General features: G+C 54.4%; 1 protein-coding gene across 3 annotated transcripts; it reads left to right on the top strand.

Annotated features, from left to right (window-relative positions):
• On the top strand, positions 1-27,530 carry SLC26A9 (solute carrier family 26 member 9). 3 transcript variants are annotated; one of them, XM_045841407.1, is made up of 22 exons: positions 27-91; positions 6,060-6,176; positions 6,339-6,481; positions 9,615-9,754; positions 9,875-9,985; positions 10,972-11,147; positions 12,677-12,841; positions 13,375-13,527; positions 13,849-13,931; positions 14,674-14,821; positions 15,111-15,224; positions 15,419-15,496; positions 16,023-16,118; positions 17,888-17,994; positions 18,698-18,767; positions 18,903-18,995; positions 19,132-19,245; positions 19,818-20,099; positions 21,149-21,203; positions 22,335-22,480; positions 23,925-23,993; positions 25,231-27,530. In XM_045841407.1, the coding sequence occupies exons 3-22, from the start codon at positions 6,357-6,359 to the stop codon at positions 25,276-25,278; spliced, it is 2,373 nt and encodes a 790-aa protein (XP_045697363.1). In that variant the 5' UTR covers positions 27-91; positions 6,060-6,176; positions 6,339-6,356; the 3' UTR covers positions 25,279-27,530. The 3 variants fall into 3 exon arrangements, with proteins under 3 accessions (XP_045697362.1, XP_045697363.1, XP_045697364.1); XM_045841406.1 differs by lacking the exon at positions 6,060-6,176 and having other exon boundaries at positions 1-91; XM_045841408.1 differs by lacking the exons at positions 27-91; positions 6,060-6,176 and adding an exon at positions 1,899-2,032.

The following is a 27,530-nucleotide window of genomic DNA, read 5'->3' as shown; positions in this document are numbered from 1 at the left end:
GAACCCTTTCGCACACCTCTGGAACACCTTTCAGCTGCCCGCTCCCCAGACACACCCGCGGCCCTGCCCAGCAGGCTCTGCTCACCCGCCGGTAAGCCCCACACAGCCCACCCCCCTGGGCACAGGAGTGCTTGAGGAGGGGTGGCAGGGTCCCACTGGTCAGGGGGTGGGCTGTGCACCGACCAGCAGGAGGGACTCTGGCCCCTGGGTCTGAGAGCAGCCCCCAGCCCCGAACCTCTGAGGAGCCCACTGGGTCTTCATTTCCGTGTGAGGTCCAGAGCTGCATGGCAGAAACTAAAGGGAGCTTGTACGAAGGAGCCCCTGGCGGAGGCGGTCTTCCAGACCCCAAACCAGAGCAAAGCGAAGCATCCAGCTCCTTTGCAAGAGCTTCTTTCCTTTGCAAAGGAAAGAACAAAAATATTGGACCTTCCTTAGGGCGCCGGCCTTTGAAGCTGCTGGCTGCACCTCTCCCTTTCTTTTTAGTCTTGGGAGCAAAAAGCCCTTAATGCGTGGCTCCCCGGCCTGCTCTGAGGCCTGTCTGCCCCTCCTTCTGCCCCCCAGATGTCCTCGTTCACTCATTCACTTCTCCGCCTGCTCCCGGCACCTGCTCAGGCCACTCAGAGTCCATTTGTTGCCGTTAGTCCTGAGACATTGGAAGAGGCAAAAGGAAGAAAACCCGAGGAGTGGAAAAGGGCTATTGAGGGTCCAGCTTCTTCAGACAAGTGGGCGCAGGACCCAGGGGATCTGACTCCCTGGTGAATCCTTCACTGCAGGAGGGTTCGGGGCAGTTCTGCAGGCTCCCAGCCCCCTAACTACAGCTCTGAGAGGTCCTAAGTCACCCTGAAGCATTGCCCCTGTTCCTCAAAATCAACCCCCCGGTCCCCAACCTAGGTCAAGCAAGTCGTTCATCATTCTAGGGTAAACACCCCACTTACACTTGGCCCCACTGGGTCTGAGTTCGCCCAGGAAAACTGGCTTTAAGAGCATACCCCTCCGTGAGGCACAGCCCCCAGTCTGGGCAGATTAGGAGAGGGATTTCCCCCTGGATAGCTTCACATAGAGATGCCCTTCCCAGAGCCTTCCCCCTACCCCCCGCCGGCCTTCCTAACTACCGCTGCCTCCCTGCAGCACGGAGGCCAGCACACCTGCCTCCCCCACTGCCAGGATGGCCGTCCTGGGCACTTCCCAGGCCTGGCCGGCTGTTCTGAGTGTGCGCATGTGTGGAATCCCGGGACACAGGTGGACTGTTTACATCGAGGGTCCACTCAGGGATGGGCACAATTAAGCGGGTGTGTGCTACGCAGTCCCAAACAGCCAGAGTCGGATCCAATGACCCCCCTGAGGGAACGGGGGCCCGCTCAGCACTGACTCCTTGGACTAGAGTGGACGCCCTTCACTGGTCTCCTAGTCCACTCCTCTGCCTCCAAGTGAGCCCAGCCCTAACCTCACAGGCCTCCGGGTGTCTAACCTTAAATGTCCATTTCAGGGATCCCATGAGCTTGACCAGGTCTCACTGCTGGAAAGTCCTTTTCAAAATCCAGCCTCGATCTTTTTGCCAGAGCTTATTTCTTCATCCCTGCACAGGTCCCTGTCCCCAGCAAGGAAAGTGGAGAGGGAGTGGGGAGCAAGCTCAGAGATAGGCGGGGACTTGGGGGGCGGCAGTGGTGATTCTAGGATGCCAGTCCCTAGAACAGCCGGAGGACAGAAGGCCAATTCAAGGCAGCTCATGCTCCCCTCACATTGCTAATGGGGAAATTAGGCTGGGGTGAAGAAGGGGTAGGACATGTGGGCAATAGAAATAAAAGTAATATTGATAAATGCCTGGGAGACCCACAGGACTACACTCTGTATCCTACTCCTTCTGCTGTGAACAGGGTCCCCATGAACAGCTCAGAGCCCAGCCTCCTCTGCTGCCCTCCACTCCCACCCCACCCACCTAGCCAGTCAGAGGCAGCCCTCTCGCTGTGCAGCTAGAGCGAAGGGAAAATCTCAAAGTGACCTTCCCATTCCTCAGAACACAGCGACAGCCCAGGTAGGAACCTGTGATAACAACGCCAGGGTGGGTTGGCTGGCCAGCACTGCTTCCGTGCCTGGCACAAGCGCACATCAAAGAAACCCCCACATGTGCAGCTGGGCAGGGCTAAGGAAAGGTCAGCTTGGGTCACGATGACAGAATCACCCCAGACCTGCCATTGACCCCACGCACAGACTCCTCACCCCCCGTGTTCCTCAGATGTCCTGTCTTCTTCTAAAAAGATTTTCTGCTTTTCCTCTCACCAGTCCTGGAAAATTTTGGAGGGACATGGCATGGGGAAAGGGGACAAGGGGTGATGTAAGAGCAGATACAAGAAGGAAGAAGGTCGAGAAAGACAGAGTGAACTGCCTGAGTTTGCAGAGCAAGGAAGGGACCCCGCCAGAGCAATTGTAGTAGCAGGAGCAGTAACACAGTCGGAATCTATTGTGCACTGACCAGGGCCAGGCGCCAGTCCAAGCCCTCCCACGCATAAACCTGGGCACTGTGTGGGAGCCCACCTCTGCCCCCAGTATCCTCCTGTATAGCCAGACCTAGCCACTGGGTGGAGATACCCAAGGGCTTTCTTTTGTGTGAGCTCACTGTGGGGGGAATTGGGGTTCTGACGAGGGGTCCTGGAGAAGCCCAGGAAGGGGCACGTGCCCTCCCAACAAAGTCCATTTCCCCTCTGCGCCCCCTTCCAGCTCTTCAGCTCTGCAAGACCTGTGGATCCCCTTGCCCCCCGACAGGACCCCATTTCCCTGCCAAGCCTTGGGAATTGTCCATACACCCACCTCTCCTACCCTCTGCTCTTCCCTTCCCTCCCTCTACTTCCCCGAAGTCCCCCAGCCCACCTCTGGGTCTCTCCAGTAACTCAGGACCTGCCCTGCCTTCCCTCCACAGCGGGGAGCGGGCAGAAACACCCTTTTGTCCCTCAGTATTGTCCATGGCACCTGCTATTTATCCCTGCTCCGGTGGCGGATGGAGGTGCTGTTTGACGGGAGGCAGGGCTCGGTGAGACACACCTGGCGGCTGAGCACTTAGCTTTCTGCAGCAATGCTAACGATCATTGTTAGGCCAGGCTCTGTGTTTGTTCCACTAGGGATCAAGTCATCACGTCTACTATACCCCTCTCCGTTCCTGCTCCCTCTTTCGCCTTCCCGCCCTTAACACAGCACCACAGGCGCCCTCTCTGGGGGTTCCCGGAAGCCCCTGAACTCTCAGGGAACTGTCTAGGACAGGCGGTGCCTCCGGCCTGCTGGCTCGCCCTTTGCCACCTCTCCCAACCCCCTTTCCTCCCTGGCCTGAAGGACTGGCTCTGGATGAAGTAACCTCCTGTCGTCCTAAGCCCCACCCCACCTCAACCCCTATTCTTGGAACTAGGAAGTACGACCAGGGCACCTCCTCTGGGGACAGCCAGGAGTGGCCAAAACCAATGCTGGTGAACAGCCTGGAGAGATCCCAGAGGATGTCTGAGGAGAAAGGGATCCCAGGGCAGGGGGTCAGGAGAAGCTTCACAGAAGAATGGGAAGGGTGCAGGAGGGAGGAGAATAGGGAGGAGAGGGAAGGAGGATGAGCTTAAGCCCGTCTTAAGGATGGGCAGGTGTAGAAAGGCAGAATGAGTCAGGGTACCGCAGGTAGGGAGGAAAGTGTGGGCAGAGCCCCAGAGGTAAAACTGAGCCAATCTTGTCTGGGGTGACTGGGAGGTGCCAGGGGCCCCGGCCAACAAATTTACCAAGTCCACCAAAACAGGGCCAGACAGTGAGAGGACAACCATGCTAAATCTAGGGAATTCGGGCTTGATCCTCCCGGAAATGAAGCAGCTGAGGGTTCCCGAGCAGGGGGCGTAGCGGTGGCAGGGAGTCAGCAGACTATTGCAATCGTGCAGGTGTGAGACGAGACCGGCAGGGCGCGGCAGGGGAGAGACACTGGAAGAAAACAGTGATGGGACTGATGAGTGATTGAACGCAGGGGCTGGGGACGGGGAGGGCAGGGACAGATGTGGGGAATGGGCCTGGGTGACAGGGAGGAAAGTACCACTGAGGAAATGGAGAAATGGGGCTGGGGAAGTGGGGGAGTGGGGGTTCAACAGGGTCAGATAGTATCAATCCCCCCCCAACAGACGCACTGCTGGAACTCAGAGCCTTGAAAGCTGCCAGGGAAGGGGCTTACGGGACCGCTGCCTGCCAGCTGGCATGGAATCCAGATTTCCCATCACCCTCCCAAGGGGCTCCCTTCTTCTGGGTCAGCCCTCTTTGAAAATTTTGGCTGTTCTTTTGCAAGTGGCCTGGAATAGACCCCCCCCCCCCAACCATAACTCTCTCTATGAAGCCAGGCCGGAGCTCTGGGCTCCTCCAGAGGGTCATGGTCCCCACTCACTGCTCCCAAAGGGCCCTCCCAGCAAACCACCTGGGAAGCTAGACCCCTCCAGCCCACGGACAGGGTGGGAGCAAGGCCACTCTGCCTCATGGAGAGTGAAGGCCTGGAAGTCTCTGAATAGTCTCTCCTGGGAGGAAGGAAGCACTCTCCCTTCTTAATCATAGCACTCATCGCTGTCACCATGTGCTGGGTGCCCTGGAAGGCCAGCCACCTCACACAAAGGAGCTCCTTTAGTCCTCACAGCAACCGTGGGAACTGTTATTGTCCCCACTTACAGACGAAGAAACCGAATCTCTGAGCACAGGTTGCCGGCTCTGACACGTGTGCTGTTTTCCTTGCACCGCTCTGCCTCTCACCTCTCCCACTGGGATGTCTCACATGCCGCGGCTCCCACTCAGTCCGCCCTTGTCTTCCCCAAAACACCACTCACTGATTCACTCAACAAGTGTTTGTAGCGTACACACTCAGCATCAGCACGGGGCTGGGCACAGGCGCTGTGGGCGGGTTCGACCTCACTTTTCCTCCAGTCGGGCTTTGCTGTGTAGCTTTGGTGGATTTCCAGTCTGTGCTTATAGCTCCGTGGGACCTGGGGGTCCCGCGACCAAATGAATGGAATGCACCAGCTCAACCATTATCGATTTTGGCACCATCTCACTGTAACAACTCACATCTGCAGCGTTCTTTGCATTTTATACAACCTTCTTGTCCGTTACCTCACGTGACCCTCACAGAACCCTGAGAAATGGCTGCTGCCCCCGTTTCATTGACAAGGAACCTGATGCTCAGAGAGGTAATGCCACCCCTTAGACCTCACCAGTAAAGCCAGACCAGAGCCCCAGCTTCCTGGACCTTAGTTAACACACTGTCCACCTCTGCCCCGTGTTCCCTCCCACAAAAGGCACCGATCGCTCCGCTCTGACAATCTTGGAAGCACCCAGGTTCCCCCCTAGGAAGTAGGGCACAGCCCTACCCCTGAGCGGTTTCTTACTTTCAACCCCATCTCAAATCTTTTGCTGGACTGGCCACCGCCACCCTACACACTCCACTGCCCAGAAGTCAACCCTCCCTCTAAGCCTGCCCCATGGAGGTCCTCTGGGTGGCCTCTCCCAGCTCTGGAGGGCAGAGGACAGGAGGGAAGACCAGTGGTTGGAGGGGAGAGGAGAAAGGTTCACACAGGACCTCCTCTCGACCCCCAGGGCCCAGCTGGGGGTCCACTTAGCTCTCCAGCTGGGCTCCTGTGACATCAGCAAGGTTGTGAGAAAATCACAGTGGAGAGAAACACCAGCACAGAGAGTGGGGCAAAGGTTAGGCACAGGGAGCGTGGGAGAGCCAGTAGGCGCAGACCATCCTGACTTCCCCAAACATACCACTGTCCCTTATCCCCGGGGAAACCTGTTGGTGAAGTCCTAGGCATCTCCTTCAAGAAGGGGCCTCCTTGAGGTCACTTTGGCCATCCCCTGCCTCTGGGCAGGCGGTTCTCTCTATTTCTTCCAAGCTGTCTGAATGGTATTAACCTTCCTGCCAGGGAAACTGAGGTCTGGGGAGATGGAGAAGCTCGCAGAGGCACCATGGGCCTTGGGGGAAGCAAGGGATAGAACGAGCATGCTGAGGCCCAGCTGCGATCCCTGCCCTCCCACTCCCACCTTTTTTTCTTTGACCTGGTGTTCAGCGGGGGTGACAGTGATGTCACAGGTACACAGTGCCAGCCACATGCAGGGCGCCAAGCAAAACAGCCAGGGCGACTGTGTGCATCATCAGTGCCCGGGAAGGAAGGCCACCAAAAGAAGTGAGTCTGGTGGAAAGATTTGAAAGAAGGAAGGGAGGCACCTTCTGAGTGGGGCGGGGAAGACCAGCATAAAAATGCTGCAGTGAGCACTAGAGAGGGAAGGCCCAAGCTGGCACTGAGGAGGGATGCCCCTCATCCTCCCCTTCTCTGCTTCCCCCAAAGCCTGTAAATGCCCCAGACATGAGCCAGCCCAGGCCCCGCTACGTGGTAGACAGAGCTGCATACTCTCTTACCCTCTTCGATGATGAGTTTGAGAAGAAGGACCGGACGTACCCACTGGGAGAGAAGCTTCACAATGCCTTCAGGTAATGCGACCCAGAGCCCAGGCTCCTCTCCTCCACTCCCCACCAAAATCCCGCCTGCACCAGGCACAGCTCCTGCACCGGCACCCCTAGGACAGAGCTGGGGAAAGCCCTGAGGGGGGTGGTTCAGAACCCCGAATTGAAGCCACTACAACTTTGTCTGTCCTGAGACTCCCAGGGAGCAAAGACCATCACAGCTTCAGCCAGACCATCCCCAGCCCCCTGCATGAGATCTTGCCATGTCCTCAGTCCACTCAGGTCTCTCTTGGGCTCCTAAGGGAGCTATGGATGGGCATGTCACAGCATGGGTGCCAGGGGGAACATCAGAGCCCTCACTTCAGTGTCCTGTCCCCTCCTTATGAAGAAGAATCTGGAACTACTACCACCCCATGCTCTCTGTCCCCTCCCCTCCTAGATGCTCCTTCCTTCTCCCAGTCCACAAACGGCCCAAAGGTGGCCCGTAAATTCCTGGGCTCTCCTGAAGGGTACCTACCAGAACGTGGTCCCGCCAGCCCCTGGCTGCATCCAGCCTCAGATCTCTGGAACTGTGGTGGTGGGTAGTGAGACCACTCCTCAAATGAGGGGCTCCACGAAGTGACCTGTACCCACACTCCAGAAGCCTGAGGCTCCAAGCTTCCCCTTTCCCCTTCCCAGACTTCTGGCAGACCTCGCTCAGGCCTTGTTGTGGGCTGGCTCATACTTCCTCAATCCCTGGGGGAAACGGCTGATTCAGTGACCTGGATTGAGGTCACTGGCAATGGCTGAAGTGGAGATGCAGGTGGAACTGGTTCAGACTGGGGGAATCACCCATTTCCATTTCCATCAAAAGTCCAGGCCCAATCCTACCTCTCCTGGGAGGCTCCCTCTCTTCCCAGTTCCAGCTGAGGCCTCGGGTGCCCAGTGTCCGGGTGCTGTACCTGCAGCTGTGCTCCTCGGACAGGTGGGCTCTGCCCACTCCGGTGCCCAAAGAATTTAAGTTTGGGTTGTTTCTGTGCTGGAGGGGTGAGGGTATCCGCTGTTGTACTGAAAAAGACTAGGATGATGAAAAAAACCACAAAGGGAGGTAGGGAACTACCAACTCCCATGAGGCTGGCATGAGAGCCTTGCACAGTGCCTGGCACACAGAAGCTGCGCCAATAAATATTTGTTTAATGAATGAATGAATGAATGTCTAGAAAGCTAATCCCTCTGCCCACTTCCCTCTTGGCTCCTGGAGTCTCTGGATAGGTGTTTGGCCTCACTCTCCAGCTCTTCTCTCAGGCGTCAGCTCTTTTGCTCAATATATGGTAGGCTTGCACGTAAGGCTGGGCAGGTGCAAGCCTCTGAGTAGGTTGTTTTTCTTTCCCTAACCAGCTCTCTGTTCACGAGCCCAGTTTTCCCTACCGCAAACCAACCTGAGACAGTTCCTACAGGGCTGGTTCTCTCTTAAGACAAGGCTTTGGAGATGCTTTAAGCTATTTACCACCAGTCTAACCCCCACCCACCATCCCAGAAATGGGAGAAGCACCCGCCCGCCCACCCCAGGGGAGACTTGGGAGTCACAGGCCAGTGGTGATGCTTTCCCACAGAGTGTTGGTTGGGACAGGAAATCTGCACAGACTGTGCAGGGTGCAAAGCATTGTCTGTGTAGATTTCAGTCCTTGGTAAAGTCCAGAGGACCCAGTGTCAGGGAAACTATTGTTGAGCAACAGCAAAGAACAAGAATCGGCACCGGGCAGGCAAGGGGGCCTAATCAGAGCAGCTAGTGAGTCATCGGATGGGCCCAGAGTATTTGAGTTCCCTCAGCTGGGAGAAGAAAAGCAATGCCTCCTACCCTCTCCTAGTCATCAGTCCCCCAGCTGTCACCCTCGAGTTCGTAGGCCCTTGTTCCTGCCACTCCCGAGTTTCTATGAAAGGACCTGGAGGTGTTCAACAAGCAGGGCAGGGAGCAGCTCTCCCCACCCTGCATTGACCAATGAATAGCTGCCATTCCTCCATTCCCCGATGAGCAAACAGGGCAGGAAGCCGGTGTCGGAGTCCTCACACACAAAGGACCGCGGGCCCACGGAGGTGCACCTGCAGAGACAGCACAGCCTTCCTTCCAGGGGACGTTCTGAGAAAGACAGCAGCGGCCTCCACTCACACTGAGTTTCTTTCTTTCTATTTTTTTTGTACTGTTTGATTTTTTACAGTGAGAACATAGTAACTTTCCATAGAAGGAGAGGTTTAGCAGCAGGCTTATAACCTATTCTTTCTTTTTTTACCAAGGATCCTGGGGGGAAGGAAGGACCCCCACTCAGATCCCCTTGCAAACAATCTAGTAACCAGAGCTTTTAGTAAGCAAATGCGCGGTAGAAAGACAATGGTGAGTCTATATCAATAAAAAGCATTCAGCAGTAAAGTGTGGGGCAACAGTAGGTTTACCATTATGAGTATGTGAAACACAGGGTTTATTCTTGTATTATTATTTACTAACTATTGTGTTATTTTCCACAAGAACAACTGTAAACCTACTTTTGCCCCACCCTGTATGTACTCAGTGTGCCTAGAGAGTTTATTGTGAATATACTTGGACAGGCTGAGTTTCAATATCGGCTCATCCTTTCACTCATTCATTTAGGCAACAAATATTTACTAAGCGCCTCAATGTCATGCACAAGCTACAGAAATGCGCGCGAGAGCCAGACTGCTCACCCCCGCAGGTTTGCCGTCCAGTGGGAGGGATGGAAGCTAGTCGTTGAACACGGGGCATACCTGGAGCCTGGACAAGGGGCCCGGGCCTGTGTGCATCCAGACAGGAGCTCAGAGAAGCCTTTCGTGGAGAGCGGCCGGTGGAGATGGGGGCTGGACATCACACTTTGGAAGGTTAAGACCCGTGAAATCCATGCCTTTAAGCCAAGTCTCGTAGGCTTCCCAGGCAACCAGCAGCAGCCACAAGATCTCCAGTTAAGGCTCAGGACTTTCTGATGGCTCTCAAGAGAAAGTCCCTGCCTGTTCTTCTCGGTTTCCCTGCACACTGCACAGAATGGGTGCTCACCAAATTTTGAATGTATTTTGAATGAACGGATGACCAGCAACAGGGCATTATAATCCCCCGCCAACTCAGGGTGTCAAGCTGGGGCAGCACTGACTGGAAATCTGCCCGTTTTCCCTCCAGATGTTCTTCGGCCAAGCTCAAAACTCTGGTGTTTGGGCTGTTTCCCATACTCTCCTGGCTCCCCAAGTACAAAATCAGAGACTATATCATCCCTGACCTGCTTGGAGGCCTCAGCGGTGGGTCCATCCAGGTCCCACAAGGTGAGGGGCCCTCCCGGCCAGGCCTGCTCCTCTCCCACCCCCAATTTCTGTGGCCTCCGTGACCCACCCTGCCCCTGAGCCCCACCCTGCCCCTGAGCCCCACCCTCTTGTCTCCCGCAGGCATGGCGTTTGCTCTTCTGGCCAACCTCCCTGCAGTCAACGGCCTCTACTCCTCCTTCTTCCCTCTGCTGACCTACTTCTTCCTGGGGGGCATACACCAGATGGTGCCAGGTAAGACCCCTGCCCTCCCAGCAGGCAGAGTAACCTGGATCACGAGGGCAGGTGGTGTGGAGAAGGGCTTCGGGTGATTTCCCTCCTACACTCTCCTCTAGTTGGCGCTGGTTGGCTCTAGTGGGACCGTCACTGTGTCAGTCCCAGGTCCTCTGTGACCTTGGAGAAACCGCTTAGCTTCTGTGAGCTCAGTTAGCATTACCTGTACTGCCTCCCTTCCTGGAATGTGGGGAAGACCTGGTGGAAAAAAGTAAACCGTATACCATAAAGTGCTAAATAGTCATGAGGCATTACAGTCTAACCCCCAGACTGGTCCCAGCAGGCCACCGCAGGGGCATTTGGAGCTCTCCGGGGCTAAGTGAGACAGAGAAGAAGGACCTGGTCACAGGGCCTGTCTCTGGGTCAGGTCCTGCTTGTATTTCCAAGCACAATTCCTCACGTGTCCAGTGAAATACTGCTATAAACAGTTGCCATATTTTGCCATGTATAATGTGCACCCACAATTTTGGCCCAAACCTGCAGGGAAAAAATCTCTTGTTTTAACTTTTTAATTCAATTGTTGTATTTATTAAGTGAATTTGGTGATTTTTATATTTACATTTAGATACTTGGTTTTTGTATTATAAAGGAATGTTAGCATTTATTTTTGAACAGATTATGGTACAAGAAATCTTATGTAACAAATAATTACAAAACACAAGAACAGATACCAGGTGTTTCAGGTACTGCCCACATATAATGCACATCCTTATTTTGCCCTCAAAAATGTGGGCAAAAAAGTGTGTGTTATCGACAGCAAAATACAGTAAGATGAAAGTGCCAGGAGAAGTGTGGAGCGAGGTTAGATGTGGGTGGCAATGCTGCAGAGCAGCATTGGAGGCCAGGGGCTCCTTCCCCGTGGGGTGGGGGAGCAACCCTGGGCCCCCTGATGGTTTCCGTGGGTTTAGTCCAAACCTCTGACTTGCTGGCTGGATGGGGCACCACAGGTACCTTTGCTGTTATCAGTATCCTGGTGGGTAACATCTGTCTGCAGCTGGCCCCCGAGTCAAAATTCCGGGTCTTCAACAATGCCACCAACGAGAGCTCCGTGGACACTGCAGCCATGGAGGCCGAGAGGCTGCGCGTGTCCGCGACGCTAGCCTGCCTGACTGCTGTCATCCAGGTGAGGGCGAAAGCCACATTCCCGCCAGGGCCCCAGCCAGGAGGACAGCAGACCACCCTGCCACTGACTCAAAGACCCAGCTCTGACGTTAAAGCTGATTTAGGGCTCCACCTCCCCACTCTTCCCCGTTTTCAGGGCCACCAGAGACCTGGAAGAGCCAGTTCCACCCTCCCCTCCCTCCAGCAGGCCCCTAAGACCAGCGTCCACACCTGCTAGAACAGTCCTGAATTCACAACTGTCTCAAAGACTCACTGCCACTCTCCGCTCCCTTTGGAAGGTGGCTCCCTGCCAGCCCCGTCCTCTGGTCTCCTAACATCTCTTGTCCTCCTCTCGCCCCCTCTGCTCGAGCCACAGTGTCACCTGCACAGCAGGAACTTCTTTGCCACCACATGCAAAGGGCTTCGTGAAGGGAAGCACGGCCTGGCAGAATGCGAGAGCAGGAAGCAACCTCACAGAGCACCTTCCATTCATTCATTCATTCATTCATTCACTTAGTTAATGTTTCTTGGCTACTCCACTGTGCCAGGAACCAGGCTCTGGGGCCAAAAGATAAGTAAAAAAAGAGGCCCCATTCTCCTGAGGCTCTCAGTCCAGCAGAGGAAGTAGCCATGTCAACAGATAAATTTGTAGCCAGTGAGATAAGCAGCATAATAGAGCTATGTACAAATAGTTTGGGGAACACTAAACAGAGTTAGGAAAGGCCTCTCCTCAAAGAGAGGTGACTGACGCTTCAGCCAAGCCTTACAGGACAGCTAGAAGCAAACTAGTAAGCAAATGAATACGGCATGGGAGGACGGTCCAGGCGCAGAAAGCAGGCCCCCCAAGCACAGGGCCTCAGAGGGGCCGGCAGACAAGGAATAGCAAAGCCAGGACCGCAGTGGGTCTGAAGAGCAAGGGGGAGGGGGGCCTTTGGGGTGGGCCAGGGAGGAGGCTAGAAAGGTAGGCACGGACCAGACAAGGAAGTCTGAGGTCTGTCCCCTAGGTAGCGGCTTCAGGTCCGATTGGTGATGTAAGGATCATTCGGGCTATGGAGAAAATGATGAGTGGGAGGTGGATTAGTATCAAGGCAGAGAACCTGCCGGGAGACTCTGCAGAGACCAGGCAAGAGCACTGAGGGCCTAGACCAGTGGTGGCCATGGAGATGGGGTGGACTTTAGGAACATTTTGCCAGGAGCAAAATTAGCCGGGCTTGGCACAAGATGGGACGTGGGAGGTGAGGGAGTAATGACTCGCACGGTATTGGTTGGCCAACCGGGCAGATGGCGGTGTCATCCACTGACAGAGGAAATACTGAGGGAGGGCCAGTTTCATTGACAGATGAGGAAACTAAAGCTAGAGAGGCGCGGTGACATAGAGGCCGGTGTCCCAAAGGGACCAAAGTTCTGCTGGCACGGTAAAGGGCAGGACAAGGTCACAATGGACTCATTTCCCTGAAGCTGCTACTGCCCAGGGCCACGTTGAACTTCAGCCCTGGGTTTAGACCAGGCAGCTGCGGCACTGCTGTCCCTCTCGGTCATTCCACCCCTCAGATGGGCCTGGGCTTCATGCAGTTCGGCTTTGTGGCCATCTACCTCTCCGAGTCCTTCATCCGGGGCTTCATGACGGCCGCCGGCCTGCAGATCCTGATATCCGTGCTCAAGTACATCTTTGGGCTGACCATCCCCTCCTACGCGGGCCCCGGGGCCATCGTCTTGGTGAGTCCAGAGCTGTGGCCTGTGAGTGAGGAGGAGCTCAAGCTGGCAACACAGCCGAGTTCACTGTTTAAATTAGTTGTGAGCTCCTCATCGTGAGACACTCTCAGGCAGGGGCTGGCCAGCCCCGTGTTAGGAGAGAATGCTGAGGGAAGGCCACACGTGACCTCGAGGACACAGTGAGGTTCTCTGTGGCTAATCCCTGCAGAAAGGAGAGGTGCCCTCTTCATCAGTTCCCCATTCCACTGCGCAGGAACTCCTCAAGTCTAGTCTCTGCCCCTCCCCCTTTAGCTTAAACTCCTTCTAGAGGAAGAGAGAGGGAATCGGCGTCCCTGCCCCAGCCTGTGCACACAACACGCCCTTCGCAAGAGGGTGGTAGGAAATGGCACGGCGTTTGTGGCCAGGGTCGAAATTCCGCTTTGGTGTGCCTCCATGCATGAGCTTTGGTGGTATCCTTTCATGGGGTCAGACGCCCAGGGTGGGGCAGGGTGGGAAGAAGGGGTGGGAGCCCACAGGCATGATGCTCTCTCCACCAGACCTTCATTGACATTTGCAAAAACCTCCCCCACACCAACATCGCCTCGCTCATCTTCGCCCTCATTAGTGGTGTGTTCCTGGTGCTGGTGAAGGAGCTCAACGCTCGCTACAGGCACAAGATCCACTTCCCCATCCCTACGGAGATGATTGTGGTGAGGACCGCGCGGGGCTGAGTGTGGAGGGCCGTGGGAGAGGGGCCGTGAGAAGAGAAACCCAGCTGCAGCCAGGGCCAGGGAGCCCCTCCCCACCCTCACCCCCCTTCCACTGTCAGCCAGTCGGACAGGAAGTCAGGGGTGAATCCCTTCCATCCCCCTGAATATGGCTCCCATTATTCCTGCTCCATGGGGGTCTTCCCCCCTCAAAGAGGCAGGCAAGTGGGAATTGCGTTCCCCAGAGAAAAGGGAGGCTTAGGAGAGACCCTTTCCTTGACCCCAACTTCGAACTGATCCCCATTCTCCACTTGGGGTTTGCAGGTGGTGGTGGCGACAGCTATCTCCGGGGGCTGCAAGATGCCCAGAAAGTATCACATGCAGATTGTGGGAGAGATCCAACAAGGGTGAGTCCAGGAGGCTGGAAAGCCTGGCACCAGCCCCACCCCACTCCTCGCCAAGGCCTGGGCTCAGAGGCTGAGCTGGGACGAACTCTGTGAAAGTACTTTACAAAGTCCATGACACTGAGCAGCTGTGAATACTGTACTTGTTATGGAGAAGAGCCTCACAAGGGGCCAGTGCTGGCTGTTTTATGAACAGTGAGTCTTAACTGCCCCACTCCCCGCAAAGTCTCATTCAAGGGGTGCTGCTAGATCAATGCCTCTCTGATAGCCTTCGCCTGGCTCTTTGCCCTGTCCTAATGCATTGGCTTTTTTTATCCACGTGGGCAGAAAGCTATTAGGATGAAGCAAATTCATTAAACATCCACTCTGTGCCAGGCAGCAAGCTGGGCCTGGGAGGGGTCGGGCAAGGCTGTGCTGCAGAATTGGAGCAGATGTGGGGGTGCTCACAACACTAGGGGCTGGTAAGTGTAAAGAGTCTAGCATCTGGGCATGAACAAACAAGGCCCTGCCAGTGACTGGCTCTGTGACCTTGGGTAAGCTAGGTCCTCCAAGCCTCAGATTCCTAGTTTGTCAACGGGAGTGATAGCCCTACAGCACTGTACTGAGGACTCAGATTGAAAGGGTAGCTCCCGTGAGACCCTGGCTCACAATGGGGTCCGGCTGGTCCCCGTGGGTTGCTGAAGGACTCGGTGCCCTCCCTCTCCTCACACCCTTGGGCCCTGCCTCCTCTCTGGCTCCTCGGCAGGTTCCCTACTCCTGTGTTACCTGTGGTCTCACAGTGGAAGGACATGGTTGGCACAGCCTTTGCCCTGGCCATCGTGGGCTATGTCATCAACCTGGCTATGGGTCGGACCCTGGCTGGCAAGCACGGCTATGACGTGGATTCCAACCAGGTAGGTCCAGCTGCCCGCTGCAGGACGAGCAGGATGGGCCAGGGCCCACCGAGGCCCGGCAAGACATATCTCTGGGCTCTGGGCTGAGGTGAGGAAGGCAGCCTGCCCCCTGGGGTGAGGGTCTGTTATCCCAGAAGCTGACCTCCGCTTGATTGGGAGTGTTTGGCTTTATAGCAGTAGACCAGGTCCCAGGCCCAAGATCCAGCTTTCATGGCCGACTAGGTTTGCTCCTCTCTCTGCCACCCCATCCCCACACCGTCACCACCCAGTCCTACCCCTGTCTCCACAGGAGATGATCGCCCTGGGCTGCAGCAACTTTTTTGGCTCCTTCTTTAAAATCCATGTCATTTGTTGTGCACTCTCCGTCACTCTGGCTGTGGATGGAGCTGGGAGCAAGTCCCAGGTGAGCATTGTGCCAGGGGAGGAAGGGGGTAGGTGGGAATAGCACGGCTGCCCGAGAGAATCCTGGTAACCCACATGCCAGCAGGCTGCTCCTCCAGCCTTCCTCTCCCCTCCCTAGTCTCCTCTCCACCAAAGGTGTCTGTTGGAAATGAATCAGGAGCAATTCCTCCTATTCCCAACTCTTTCTCTGAACAGGTGGCAAGCCTGTGTGTATCTCTGGTGGTGATGATCACCATGCTGGTCCTGGGGTCCTATCTGTACCCTCTCCCCAAGGTAAGAGCCCAGCAAGAGCACAGAGGCCAGCAAAGACTCCAGTAAGAGCAAGCCCTAGGAGTTATGCAGCAATTCACAGATGACCAAGTGCTGTCATTGATGCACTCTGTCCTAATCTCAACCTGCGAAGCAGACAACGCAGGTTTACTCTCCCCATTTTACAGGTGAGGGAGCCTGGGGCTGAGAGAGTCTGAGTGATGTGCCCACAGAGGTACAGCTTGTAAGTTCAGGGCTGGTCCCAGACTCCAGCCCCCAACCCTCCAGGTTGATTCCCCAGTCTCTAGGCTCGGACCACGTGGGTATGAGAGAAGAGGGGAAGGGTGACAATGGGGTCAGGATGGGCCCCATGGCTCTCTCACCTGTGCTGTCTAATCCTCAGCCTCAGTGCGGAGATTAGGCGGGGCTGTGGGGGAAGTGCTCCGGAGCTCCAGCTCTGCCCTGCCAGGCTCCAGCGTCATGCCTTTTTATAGGAAGGGTAGGAAGAAGGGGACACTCCAGTGACAGGAACAATGTTCTGCTTCCCTAGTCTGTGCTAGGAGCCCTGATAGCTGTCAACCTCAAGAACTCCCTCAAGCAACTTGCCGACCCCTACTACCTGTGGAGGAAAAGCAAACTGGACTGTGTAGGTATTGGGTGGCCTCTGTGGACCTGTCTGAGCCCTGCCCCCTTCTCCACCCTCAAGCCCTGTCATGTCTCCTGTGAACAGTCTCTCTGGTCCACTGCTTCCTAACCGGCATAGACAAGTGCTATGAGCTCAGGTTTTGGAATGAGACACCCCACGGTCAAATCCTAACTCAGATGCTATGGGCTCTACAGTCAGTAGCAAGTTCTTTAACCTCTCTGAGTCTCAGCTTCCTCACCAGGAAAAGGATGTTTTATACTCTCTACCCAACCTAGGGTTGCTTATGAGGAAGAAATGAGATAATACAAGAAAGAAGCACATTGTCCAAACTATATCTAGCTCTCAATATAACTTAACTATTATTTTTTTATGTATAGTTGTAAAAAAGCCAAAAATAAAATTTTTTGGAAGGAAGGAAGGAAGGAAGGGAGGGAGGGAGGGAGGGAGGGCAAAGGAAGGTAGAGGAAGGAAGGAAGGGAGGAAAGGAAAGGAAAGAACCCTAGACCATAAAGCCAGCAGAGCAGGGTCTTAAGCGAGCTACCAGCCTTCTCTGGAGCTCTATTTCCCCATCCGTAGTGGGGATGACAGTGGTGGCGGCACCACACGTGATTCTGAAGATTAAATGAGATCATCATGGGGAAGCGCCGTGTGACCACAGAGCACTCTGCAAACATGACTTAAGTGTTGATTGGTCACGTTCTCACCACATCTCCCAGTGGACAACAGTGAGGAAGCTGCCACACATTGACGACACTGCACTATCCCCACTTAAGCCCCACTGTAATCTGCACAGAAGGACTTACCACCTTTCGAAACCATGAAACCAAGGCTCAGAGAGGTTACTAAGCTGCTCCCAGAGGCCGCAGAGGGAGTGTGTGGTAGAGCCAGGGCTGGAACTCCAAGTGTTGGGCTCCAAACCCCTGGGCTGCAGGGTCTCCTCGGGGAGCCAGAGAAGTGAGTGGTCCACTCGGAGTCCCCAGGTGAGTGAGCGAGTAATGAGGAGAGCCACGAGGAAAACGGCGTCCCACTTCCCAGCCCACAGACCTGCTTCTCCCCACCCACCAGTCTCTGGCCGTGGCGATTAGTCCCCAAAACTCACACAGTGCTCTGGGTCTCCATCTGATCCTCACAACTCTCTGGAGGAATCGGGCAGATTTATTTCCTTTAGAGAAATTTGGGGAACTCTAAAGGACCATAGAGGTCAACTAGCAAAATTGAATCCAATCCTGCCCCCCACCCACCAGACCGAAGGCCACTAGGCCAGGAAGCACCCCTAAGCCCGCGTTGGGAATCACAGCCGAGGGGCAGATGGAGAGAGGGAACTCATGGTTATTGGGAACCCTCTGGGTACTCATCAGTGGGCTTGGGTCCCTACATTTCTTAACTTGTTAGTCCTTTCATGAAGCAAACATTATTATTCCCCCTTTGTGGATCAGGCAACTAAGGCTCACGTTGCCAGGAAGTAAGAGAACAAAACTTGGAACTCAGGCCTGACCCGAGACTCTGGCCATTATCATTATGCCCTCCAAGACCTGTGTGCTGGGCTTGTCTGTTAAGTACCAGACAAGATCAGTGACCCACAGGCCATCTAGGGGAAATGGGAAGACGTAACCAAAGCACAAAAACATAGAACAGCGCAAAAATGGCATGCAAATGGATGGGTGGTTCTGGGTTGTGCTAGCAGAGAATGGCCTTGGCTAATCCAGGAAGACTTCCTGAAAGAGGCAGTTTTCTTCCCAGGCCTGCTTTGACATCTCTCTCCCTCACAGTGTGTCTGGGTGGTGAGCTTCCTCTCCTCCTTCTTTTTGAGCCTGCCTTATGGTGTGGCAGTGGGTGTCGCCTTCTCCGTCCTGGTTGTGGTCTTCCAGACCCAGTTGTAAGTAACAGCCCCTCCCCCAAGACACAATGGGGGGTCCCAGGACCAGCCTGCCAAGGGCTCCCATGCTGAGGCCTGGCCCAGCCCACCTCGCTCTGCCGCCCCCTGGGCCTGGCACTGGAGGCACTGCCAGGTCTGAGGAAGCCCAGCCCAGCCAGGACTGGGCTGTCTCATTTCCCATACCCTGAAAACACCAAGTAAGCCATCATGGTCTTGGAGGGCTGGGGGACCAGAGAAAGTAGAGGAAGAGCAGATGAGTAAGACTCAGTGTGCTTCTGAAGGCACTGCCGGACACCAGACTAAATGGGACCCCACCCCATGTTCTTCCTATAAAGAGATTAAGCAGAACAGTCCAGGGACTCCAGGCCAGGGTAGGAAGGATGCTGAATGTTAGGGAAACCCTGCCTTCTCTTCTTGAGAACTCAAGAGCAGGAAATGGTGACTTTCAGGACACTTAAGCTTGTCACCATGTGCACCTCCACTCCATCTGCCCACTGAGCCCCTGTCTGGGAGCTCTGTTGAGGGCTTGTCCCCTCTCTGGTTACAGCTCAGCCAGCAGGCATGCATCTCCAGTGCAGAAAGACACACACAACAAGTGCAGGGGGGAGGCAAGGACCCCCTCCTGCCCTGCCTTAGCCCCAGCTCCCACTAGGTCCGTTTGCTCTTAGCATCCACTCAGGTGCTTTTCTTCTTCTTCATCCAGTCGAAATGGCTATGCTTTGGCCCAGGTCATGGACATGGACATTTATGTGAATCCCAAGACCTACAATAGGGTGGGTAATCCAAGCTCACGGCCTTTCTCTTTTGCCCTGCCCCTTCACTTTTATTCATCGCCCAAATAAAAGAGGGCTTAAAAAACCCATCAATAAAGACATTCCTGCTACCTGAACTCAGTCTCCCTGTCACAGGTCCAGGAAGTCCAGGGGATCAAGATTGTCACTTACTGCTCTCCTCTCTACTTTGCCAACTCAGAGATCTTCAGGCAAAAGGTCATTGCCAAGGTAAGTCTCAGTCCTCTGGTGACCAGGAAGGCTGGACAAAGAGTGGCCAGCAGGCGGAGGAAAGGAAGCTGGGAGCCAAGGGCAGGTCTCCCCCAGAGAGGCTCCAGCCAAGCCTGCTATTGGTTCTTCCCCACAGACGGGCGTGGATCCCCAGAAAGTACTGCTGGCCAAGCAGAAATACCTCAAGAAGCAGAAGAAGGGGAGAGCGATGCCCACGCAACAGAGGAAGTCTCTGTTTATGAAGACCAAGGTGAACTGAGGCTAGGAACATCCCGTGCCCTCTCTGATCTTGCACCCTTGAGCCCCTCCCCCTAGCACCCTTCAAGGCAAAGACAAAAGTCTCTGTGGACATTGCTTGGCAGCCTCTTATCCTTGGGTGAGGGGATGCCAACCCCCATGTTCCCCAGTTCTCTGTGTAAGATAAGATATGGCCCATGGACTTACCAACAACCCCAGGAGGGGAGCAGCAGTGAATTTCCCGGGGTACCCAGCCAACCCGGAGCAGCACGGTGGAGGTGGGTGTGGGAGTTATAGGGAGAAACAGGCGCAGACAAAGGCAAAAAAGAGCTGAATTATTTCCGAAGATTTGTGGCCTGGGTGCCTCTCGTGGAGAGTCCTCTAACTTTGTCCAGGTTGTGAGGGCCAAGCTGCAGGCCCTGCCTAAGGAAAGGGGTTTGGGAGAGGCCTCCCCCATGAGGATTTCAGGGCTGGCATCCATCATGATCAGACTCAGTGGTTCTTCCACACCTGAGGCTCCTCAGCCCCGCCTGAGCCACAGCAAAGTCTAGTTCAGTTTGCTGACCACCCCCCGCCACCCTCCAGACTGTCTCCCTGCAGGAGCTCCAGCAGGACTTTGAGAACCCTTCCCCAACTGACCCCAACAACAACCAGACGCCTGCTAATGGTGCCAGCGTGTCCTACATCACCTTCAGTCCTGACAGCCCCCCAGCTTCCCAATGCGAGCCACCAGCCCCTGCTGAGACCTCCAGTGAGCCCACTGACATGCTGCCCAGTGTCCCACCCTTCATCACCTTCCATACCCTCATCCTCGACATGAGTGGGGTCAGCTTTGTGGATCTGATGGGCATCAAAGCCTTGGCCAAGGTGAGGCCCTCGGGCAGAGAGAGCGCCGGTTGCCCCCCATGCACACCCTCACCCCTGCTTGACCACACTCCCTTTTCTTGGAGCACTTATTGTGACAAGCTGAGGGAGGGCACATGCCAAGGAGACTCAATGTCCCTAAGGATCCATTTTTCCCAGATGTGACCAGGACAAGATGCTCCGTGCAGAGCAGGCCCAGAGAGCCCAAGACAATGGGTGGCTGGGCAGGGAGGCCAGAGGCCCAGACTCTGCTATCCCACCCGCCCCTCACACCCCTGGCTAGCAGAAGCCATCCCAAGTTCCCTCTCAGGCCACCAGGAACCACCCTAGGGTCCTCTGAGTAGAGTCCAGCGTGGCCCTGTTTCATGGTCTGCTGCTCCTTCCCACACTCACCCAGACCCTCCGGCATCAGCTGGTTCCTGCCAGCTGAGAAGGGAGGAAATAATACCCCTGCCCCACATCCTCTGCTGAACAGGCAGCCCACGGGACCCCTTGAATAAATTAATTCATCTGACAGCTTTTCAGCAACCATCTCCAAGGGCTGAGTCAGCTGACCCCAGAACTGGCTCAGATGAGGAGAATGGAGGGGAACAGAGAGTGTAAGGGCTGACGTCACCATGGCCAGGTTCGCAGAAGCTCCATCCCCAGCTGGGGGCTCTGACGGCTTCCCCAGCCTGGACCTGAAGCTCTAGCCTCCCCAGGCCTTGGGCCTCCCTTGCAGCTTTTGCCCAAAGCCACAGAGTCGGGAAACAGGTGGAGTCTGGGAATCTAAGCTACTGAAGGAAAAGATCTGGCCCCATCAGAAGGGGCCATGGCAACTCGAAGTGCTTGCCTCCTTGGCAAAGCCCCACTTCCTCCCGGCTTTTCGGAGAAGCTGCCGGCCAACACTCCAGTAGAAGTGGTGTGCTTTGCTGCCATTTTTACCTTTGGCTGCCAGGGCTCTCAGGGCTGCTTATTTGTTTGGCTTCCCCTCTGAAGTGGGTTTTGTGAGTCACTTTTGAGACCACTCAGAACATTCCTTTCCTTTTGTCTCCCTGCCCCGATGCCTGCAGCTGAGCTCCACCTATGGGAAGATCGGTGTGAAGGTCTTCTTGGTGAACATTCACGGTAAGAGAAGCAGGACATTTAGGAGATGAAAAGGCCAGTGAGGGGGTGAGGTGGGAGCAGGTTGGAGGGATGGTGAACAGTGAAGGTGGTGAAAATGAGAGCACCCATGTACTCCCCCAAACTACTGCCTGCTCATGAGAGACTGTGGCCAGACCTTGCAGACATCCCAGGGATCTCGGTAGCAGGGCAGGAGACCGTGGGGCTAGCTAAGGAAAAACAGCTAGGATTCTAATTTGCCCCACCACTAATTTGCCATATACCTTTGGCCAAGTCACTTTATCTGTCTGGGGATCAACTGTCGCCTATGAGGGGATTGATTAGATAAATGTGTGTGTGGGGCGTCTTCTCTGCATCTGAAATTTGATGAATAATAAAACACACATGCTGTTACTACCCAGGAAACGTAGATGTGCAGTTTTCAATGCACGCAGTCTGCAAAGGGCATGTACACACAGCCAGAGGGCGTGTCCACATTACAGTGGACTTCCACATTGTTAACGCACACGTCGAGCACAGGGACGTGGACACACAGCAAGTACACACAGACAGGCAAGCGAACGTGAAGGGACACGTATTCGCACAGCCTGCTCCCCACAGAGGCTCAGCCCTTCTAGGGGGCTTGCCTAGCTTCAGAACCGGCCTGAGCACACCCCGGGCTGATCCTGGCCCTGCTCTGGGAGAGAGAATCCGTGACAGCACGACCACTGCGCATGCGCTCCAGAGTTAGCATCACAGGGTTCCTCCCACCCCACTGACACTCCTCTGGAAATCGGCTCTAGGATTCGGTAGGAGTAAGAGCTCTGCCACACACTGAAGTTGCAGGAGAGTTCTAGGTAAGCAGGAGGAAGGACGGACCCTCAGAGGATAGAATTGGCAGCAGCCTCCTCATGAACATTTTTAGCCTTTCTCTCTCCAATGGCCACAAAGTACCGACTCCCCCAAACTGCTTCCTTGTGCCTAGGTTGAAGGTTCAGCATCTCCAAGCTCATGTTGCCCTCTGCTGTCCAAGATTGGTATTGCAAAGCCAATGCCACAGCCCTTGGAAGCCAGGACAGCAACCTTCTCCTACCCTCTCACCAACCTCCCCCACCCCGGCTCCAGTCCAATGGCTGTTATCCTTCCTCCTTCCAGCCCAGGTGTACAGCGACATTAGTCATGGGGGCGTCTTTGAGGATGGATGTCTAGAACGCGACCACGTCTTTCCCAGCATACACGACGCAGTCCTCTTTGCCCAGGCAAATGCCAGAGAAGCGTCCCCAGGACGTGACTTCCAGGAGGTAAGATCTGGGCGCCTGGGGAATCGGAGGCCCCAGGACACTGAACTGGCAGGACCAGGGGGCATTAGAACACAGAAGTTTGGTGCTCCAAAACCAGTCCTGAATCTGCTTCCTTACCTGTGGAACAGGCACGCTAAACTAACATTACCTACTTCAAAGCGTTTTTCTTTTGTTTTGGTTTTAGGAAGGACTGATAGTTATATCTTGTATGGTACTTGAAAGCACTTTTGTATATTGTAAAATCTTTCATTAATATTAGTGTCCAGATAAGAACAAAAACAAAAAGAAAGAAATGAAAACAAAATATGTCCAGGCCCACGGATACTCCAAGCTACTCGGTGAGGCTCGAGGCCCATGCTGCGGCCTGGCTCACCCTGCCCCCTCCACTCCAGACCAGGCTGGGCAGTGGGGTGGGGGCGGGGATAAGCATGCCTGTTTTAATTTAACAGAGCTTGGAGATTTCAGGCTGGTGATGAACGAAGAGATTGAATCTGAGTCTTGTCTCAGTTTCTTGACATTTAATTTGCTAGCTCAGTAAGTGGTATGCAAATGAGCTACAAATAACACTGTCTAGGACTTCACAAAGCGGGGGAGACAGGAAAAGCCCACCCCACAGGGGTTCCTGCCCAGGCCTTCCCTGCAACCGGCCACCTCCCAGTGTCCCCTCCCAGCTCAGCCACTGTCCTTGGCCTCCCAAGACTCTGTGTCCCAGCCCTGGAAAAAACCCTCCCTGCCATCTATGGGTCATGGGAAAGCCTTTTCTGGCCGGAGAGCAACCATTTGCTCTTTGCTTTAAGAGACGGATGAAGGTGAAGCCATCTGTTCTAAGTGCTGAAAGACTGCCCGGGACATGCGGGAGCTTGGCTCCGCCCCCGACACACAGAGGGAACCCATGCAGGGGCATGACTCATGACCCTTGTCCACGCGGCAGGAAGAGGGAGACTCTGGGAGAATCCTCATTAGTTGTTGTACAAATGATGTCCAGTTACTACAGGTTGTGTATTTAAAATAATTTAAATTATATGTAATATATTTACATATCACAGAATACATTCATATATATAGATTACACCACACCTTTTCAACAGCATGGAGAGTAGAAAACCAGCAGAGAGTTTGATTACCCTACTTTTACAAATGAGGAAGCAGAGGGAAATAGATTCTTCGAGGTCAGGCAGCTGGCAATCTGTCGCTGTAAGCCAGGTAAACCTTCCCTGCCTCTAAAATGCCCACATTGGGCAGACCCTGATGCACGCCTGCCTGGCACATCAGGGAAGACCAGAGCGGTGCTGTACTTTGTGAAGCAGGGAAGGGAGGGGAGGGGAGGGGAGGGGAGCAGTTCTGCGTCAGGAAACATGGCGGCCATCCAAAGCCTGCTGTTTGCACCAGACTTCATCGTTCAATCATGGAGCTCATTCTGCAATGGTTTTTTTTTTCCCTTTAGGCTCCAATGGACCCTGAGATCTCCTTATACGGTTCAGAGGAGAGTGCTAGCTACTGGGATTTAGAACAGGTAAGCTTAGGGGCAGGAGGTGGGGCAAGAAGGGGAAAAAGAAGACCCTCTCAAATCCAAGGTGTTCAATGGGATCTCTCACATTCAGGCCAGAACAGTCACCTTGAAGTCAACAGCATTTCTTTCTCATCTTTCTTTTAATAGCAGATCTTAATTCTTCTCACTCCCTGAAAGGCATGGAGATGGGGGCGGGGGGGCATCTATTCTTAACTCTCCAACACATCAACCACATGATCCTGGGCAAGCCACACAACACCAAGCCTCAGTTTTTGTCACTGCAGAATAAGGGGGATGTGAGTAAGACCTGGCCCGTCGACCTCACAAGATGAGCAGGGGATTCTTTTGTTCTTTCATTAATTCAGCAGATATTTATGGGGTGCCTACTGCTTGCCCACACAATTCCAGCCAGGGTGGGCATATGGCCGTGAGCAAAACCAAGACGCCTGCCCTTAGGAAACTTGTATCCTGGTAGGGTCAGATGGAGTCTGAGGATGCAGATTCTAGTGGGACACATACCACTGCAGTGGGCAGGCCTTAAAAGCTAAGAGCTCTGCAGAAGGGAGGGGTTAATATCCCCACAGGGCCTTGTGGTCCCGACATGAAGAATAGCACTACCTCAATGACCCTAATTAACAGAAACCAGATAGAAATAACATCGAACTTTATGCTTCTTCTCATTCTTTGTGGGCTTAAGTTTGATGACCCCTGAGATGCCTCTGGGCGTGCTGATGGCACCTAGGAGACATTAAGAAATGCAGCCAGAGCCACAAGGGTTTGGCAGGCTGATTTCTAGGCCCCCGTGGAATCTCCAGAATGTTCCAAACTCCTGGGCAAGACCAAAATAGTTTATCAGAGCCAGAAAGGACTGTCGATCTTATCTGATCTCAGCCCTCATTTTACCTAGTAATGGGAGTGAAGCCACAAAAGGGGAGGGATGCGTGGAAGGTCACACCAAGGACAGTCCAAATTAGAGTCCAGGCATCTTCTCCTGTCACTTCTGGACCTATTCTCCTCTTAGGCTGACCCCCCCTCTCCCTTATTCTCATACACTCACACACACTCATGCACACTCACTCACATACACATTCATATGTACACTCCAACCCTCACACACTCACACACTCACTGACAATGCTACTTTCTGGCCAGGGGTCCATAAGGTTACCTCTTGGTTGCAGCCCCTCTGAACCCAGCAGGTCTAGTGCAGCTCCTTCAACTCCCCTCTCCTTCCCCACAGGAGATGTTTGGGAGCATGTTTCACACAGAGACTCTGACCGCCCTGTGAGGACCCAGCAGTTCCCATGCTGCCTCCAGAGCGCATGGCACCTGGGACTTCGTGAAGGATGAGCCTGGGAAAGCAGCAGATGGCAGGTACAGGAGAGTACTTCACCAGGACCTTGGCTCCTCTCTATTCTCCTCCTCCTCCTCTCAAGTTCCCCCACCTCCCTCCTGGCACCTCTAGAGTGAGGCAATCTCAGAAGCAGGAAAAGCCACCTCTTTACCCTTCGCTGACCTCCATGGCCCTGGCCAGCAAGCGTCCTGTTTCTTCCCCATGGCAACTGATGGGAGCCCCTGACTGCTGGGCTTGAAGCATGAGCCAAGAACAGATGGGCAAGTGCAACTACTGACTTAGAGTGCAAGTTTCCAAAGTGTCCTTGGACCCGCATGGCTTGGTGTCAAATGGTGTCGAGCTATCACAAGACACAGGGACAAACTTGGCTTAGGACTCTGTTGCTTGCCCCCTCCAGCTGCCCCAACTCTGCTCCTGGTAGCTCTGCCCCTCTGGAACCATGTGCTCCCTACAACCCAGGCATCTCTGTCTTGGTGACTATGTCACTTCCTCCTCGTCTCCAGGCGGCCGGGACCTCCATGCTATTCAACACATCAGACTCGGGCCTGGGGAGCATCCAAAGCCCTCAGGGCCAGCAGAGCTACCTCCCCAGGGGTAGTCCACGAAGGAGCTGCCCCAGCTTCCTGACACATCATCACTCCCCCTGCCCTCAGGGGCTGCTTCCTTCCACTTGAGATGGTAGGAACCCGGAAGGGAAAGGAGGGTAGCTGGCCGAATCCTCTGGCAACCTAGCAACAGGTACAAGTTATTCTGCACAAAAGCTTTGGGGAGTCCCTCTTTGTATCAGAGATGGGGGTGGGGTTAGTGCCAATTTAGGGCAACTGGTGGGCCCTCAGGGGGCCCGGACAGTCCCCCTGACCTCACAGCGCATCAGGGAAATGTGTCCCCCACTTGAGAAATCTCCTTTGTCCTTCTTCACTTGGCAAAGAGCCAATGCATTTAACTCTTCCTTATCTGCTTGGGGCTTGAATCCCTCATTCAGGCAAGGGAATGTGCCCCCCCGAAGGCTGGCCACATCCCCCAACCAGGCACAGCACATGGAGAAGGGCTGACGCAGTTTGGATCTCCCTCCACAGGGATTCCTTAACACACTCAGGACCTGCAGCCACCTCCTTCTAGGAAAGCTGAGAATGGGGATTAAGTGCTCTCTGTACATAGGGAGGTAACTAGAGGAACCCCACAGTGACTTGAAAATAAATAGGTCCCGTGTGCAAGTGTTTGGGAAAATGGCCATGCACGTGCACAGAACACCTCTTGGCCTCTCCCCGCTGCTTCTCCCAGGCTCCTTAGACTTAATGACCCCTGCCCAACAGGTTGGGCTGGCCCAGCCTGGAAAAGCTCCCCAATTCCTAACTTCAGCCTGATCTGCATTGTGTGTCTGTGTGCTGAGTGAGCCGGTCAGCTAGCGAGTCTCCTCCGAGTTAAAGGAGGGGTGCTGGCGAGGAGCCAGCAGATTCTTGGCACACGAGCATTGCTTCTCTGTGAATTCATTATGCCATCTGGCTGCCCGTGGGACTCAGAACTTGGAAGGCAGAAGAAAATGTTATCTGGGATTCACCATGCCCAGCACCCACAGTGCCAAATTCCAGGAAGACAGGACCTTAGCCAAATGGCAACTCACCCTCCCCTATTTCACCTCCTTTAACGTCTAGCTCCGGAGCCTACTAGGGGGAAAAAGAGCACAGTCTCAGGACATTCCAAGGCAAGAGGTCCCCTTTGAACCAAGTGTTTCTATCCGTCAAGGACTCAGTGAAGTCACCGTGACCCACCAGGCTGGCCCCAGGCTTGAAGAGGATGGCTAACTCACAATGGCCTGCAGTGGGGCTTGGGGAGGGACCCTGCAACGTGACCAGTGGTATACGTACTCACAGGGGCCACAGTGGAGGTGAGATTAGAAACACATGGGGAGGAGAAAGACATTAAAGAAAACTTCACTTTTAGAATACTTTGGAAAGAACACAGATTCACACAGACCACTCTCTGGAAATTATCGAAGCAGGAAAGGAGGGCAAGGTAGTGAAATAATCCAGAATTTCAATACTTTTAAATGTTCTTAGTGATACTGACCGGTGATAATGTGGTTCCCGGGGCAAGCTGGGACTCTTGAGATATTTGTGTAATTTATTTAATTTAAACACCATTCTCCTTTTGTTCATTTTGGTAATAAAGTGCTTTTAAAATGTGAA

This window comes from Phyllostomus hastatus, unplaced genomic scaffold (genome assembly GCF_019186645.2).
Source record: "Phyllostomus hastatus isolate PE091 unplaced genomic scaffold, TTU_PhHast_1.1 phas_contig_36, whole genome shotgun sequence".
Classification (NCBI taxonomy): Eukaryota; Metazoa; Chordata; class Mammalia; order Chiroptera; family Phyllostomidae; genus Phyllostomus; species Phyllostomus hastatus.
Note: the sequence above shows the minus strand (reverse complement) of the source record. Positions and strands in the feature narration are given on the sequence as shown.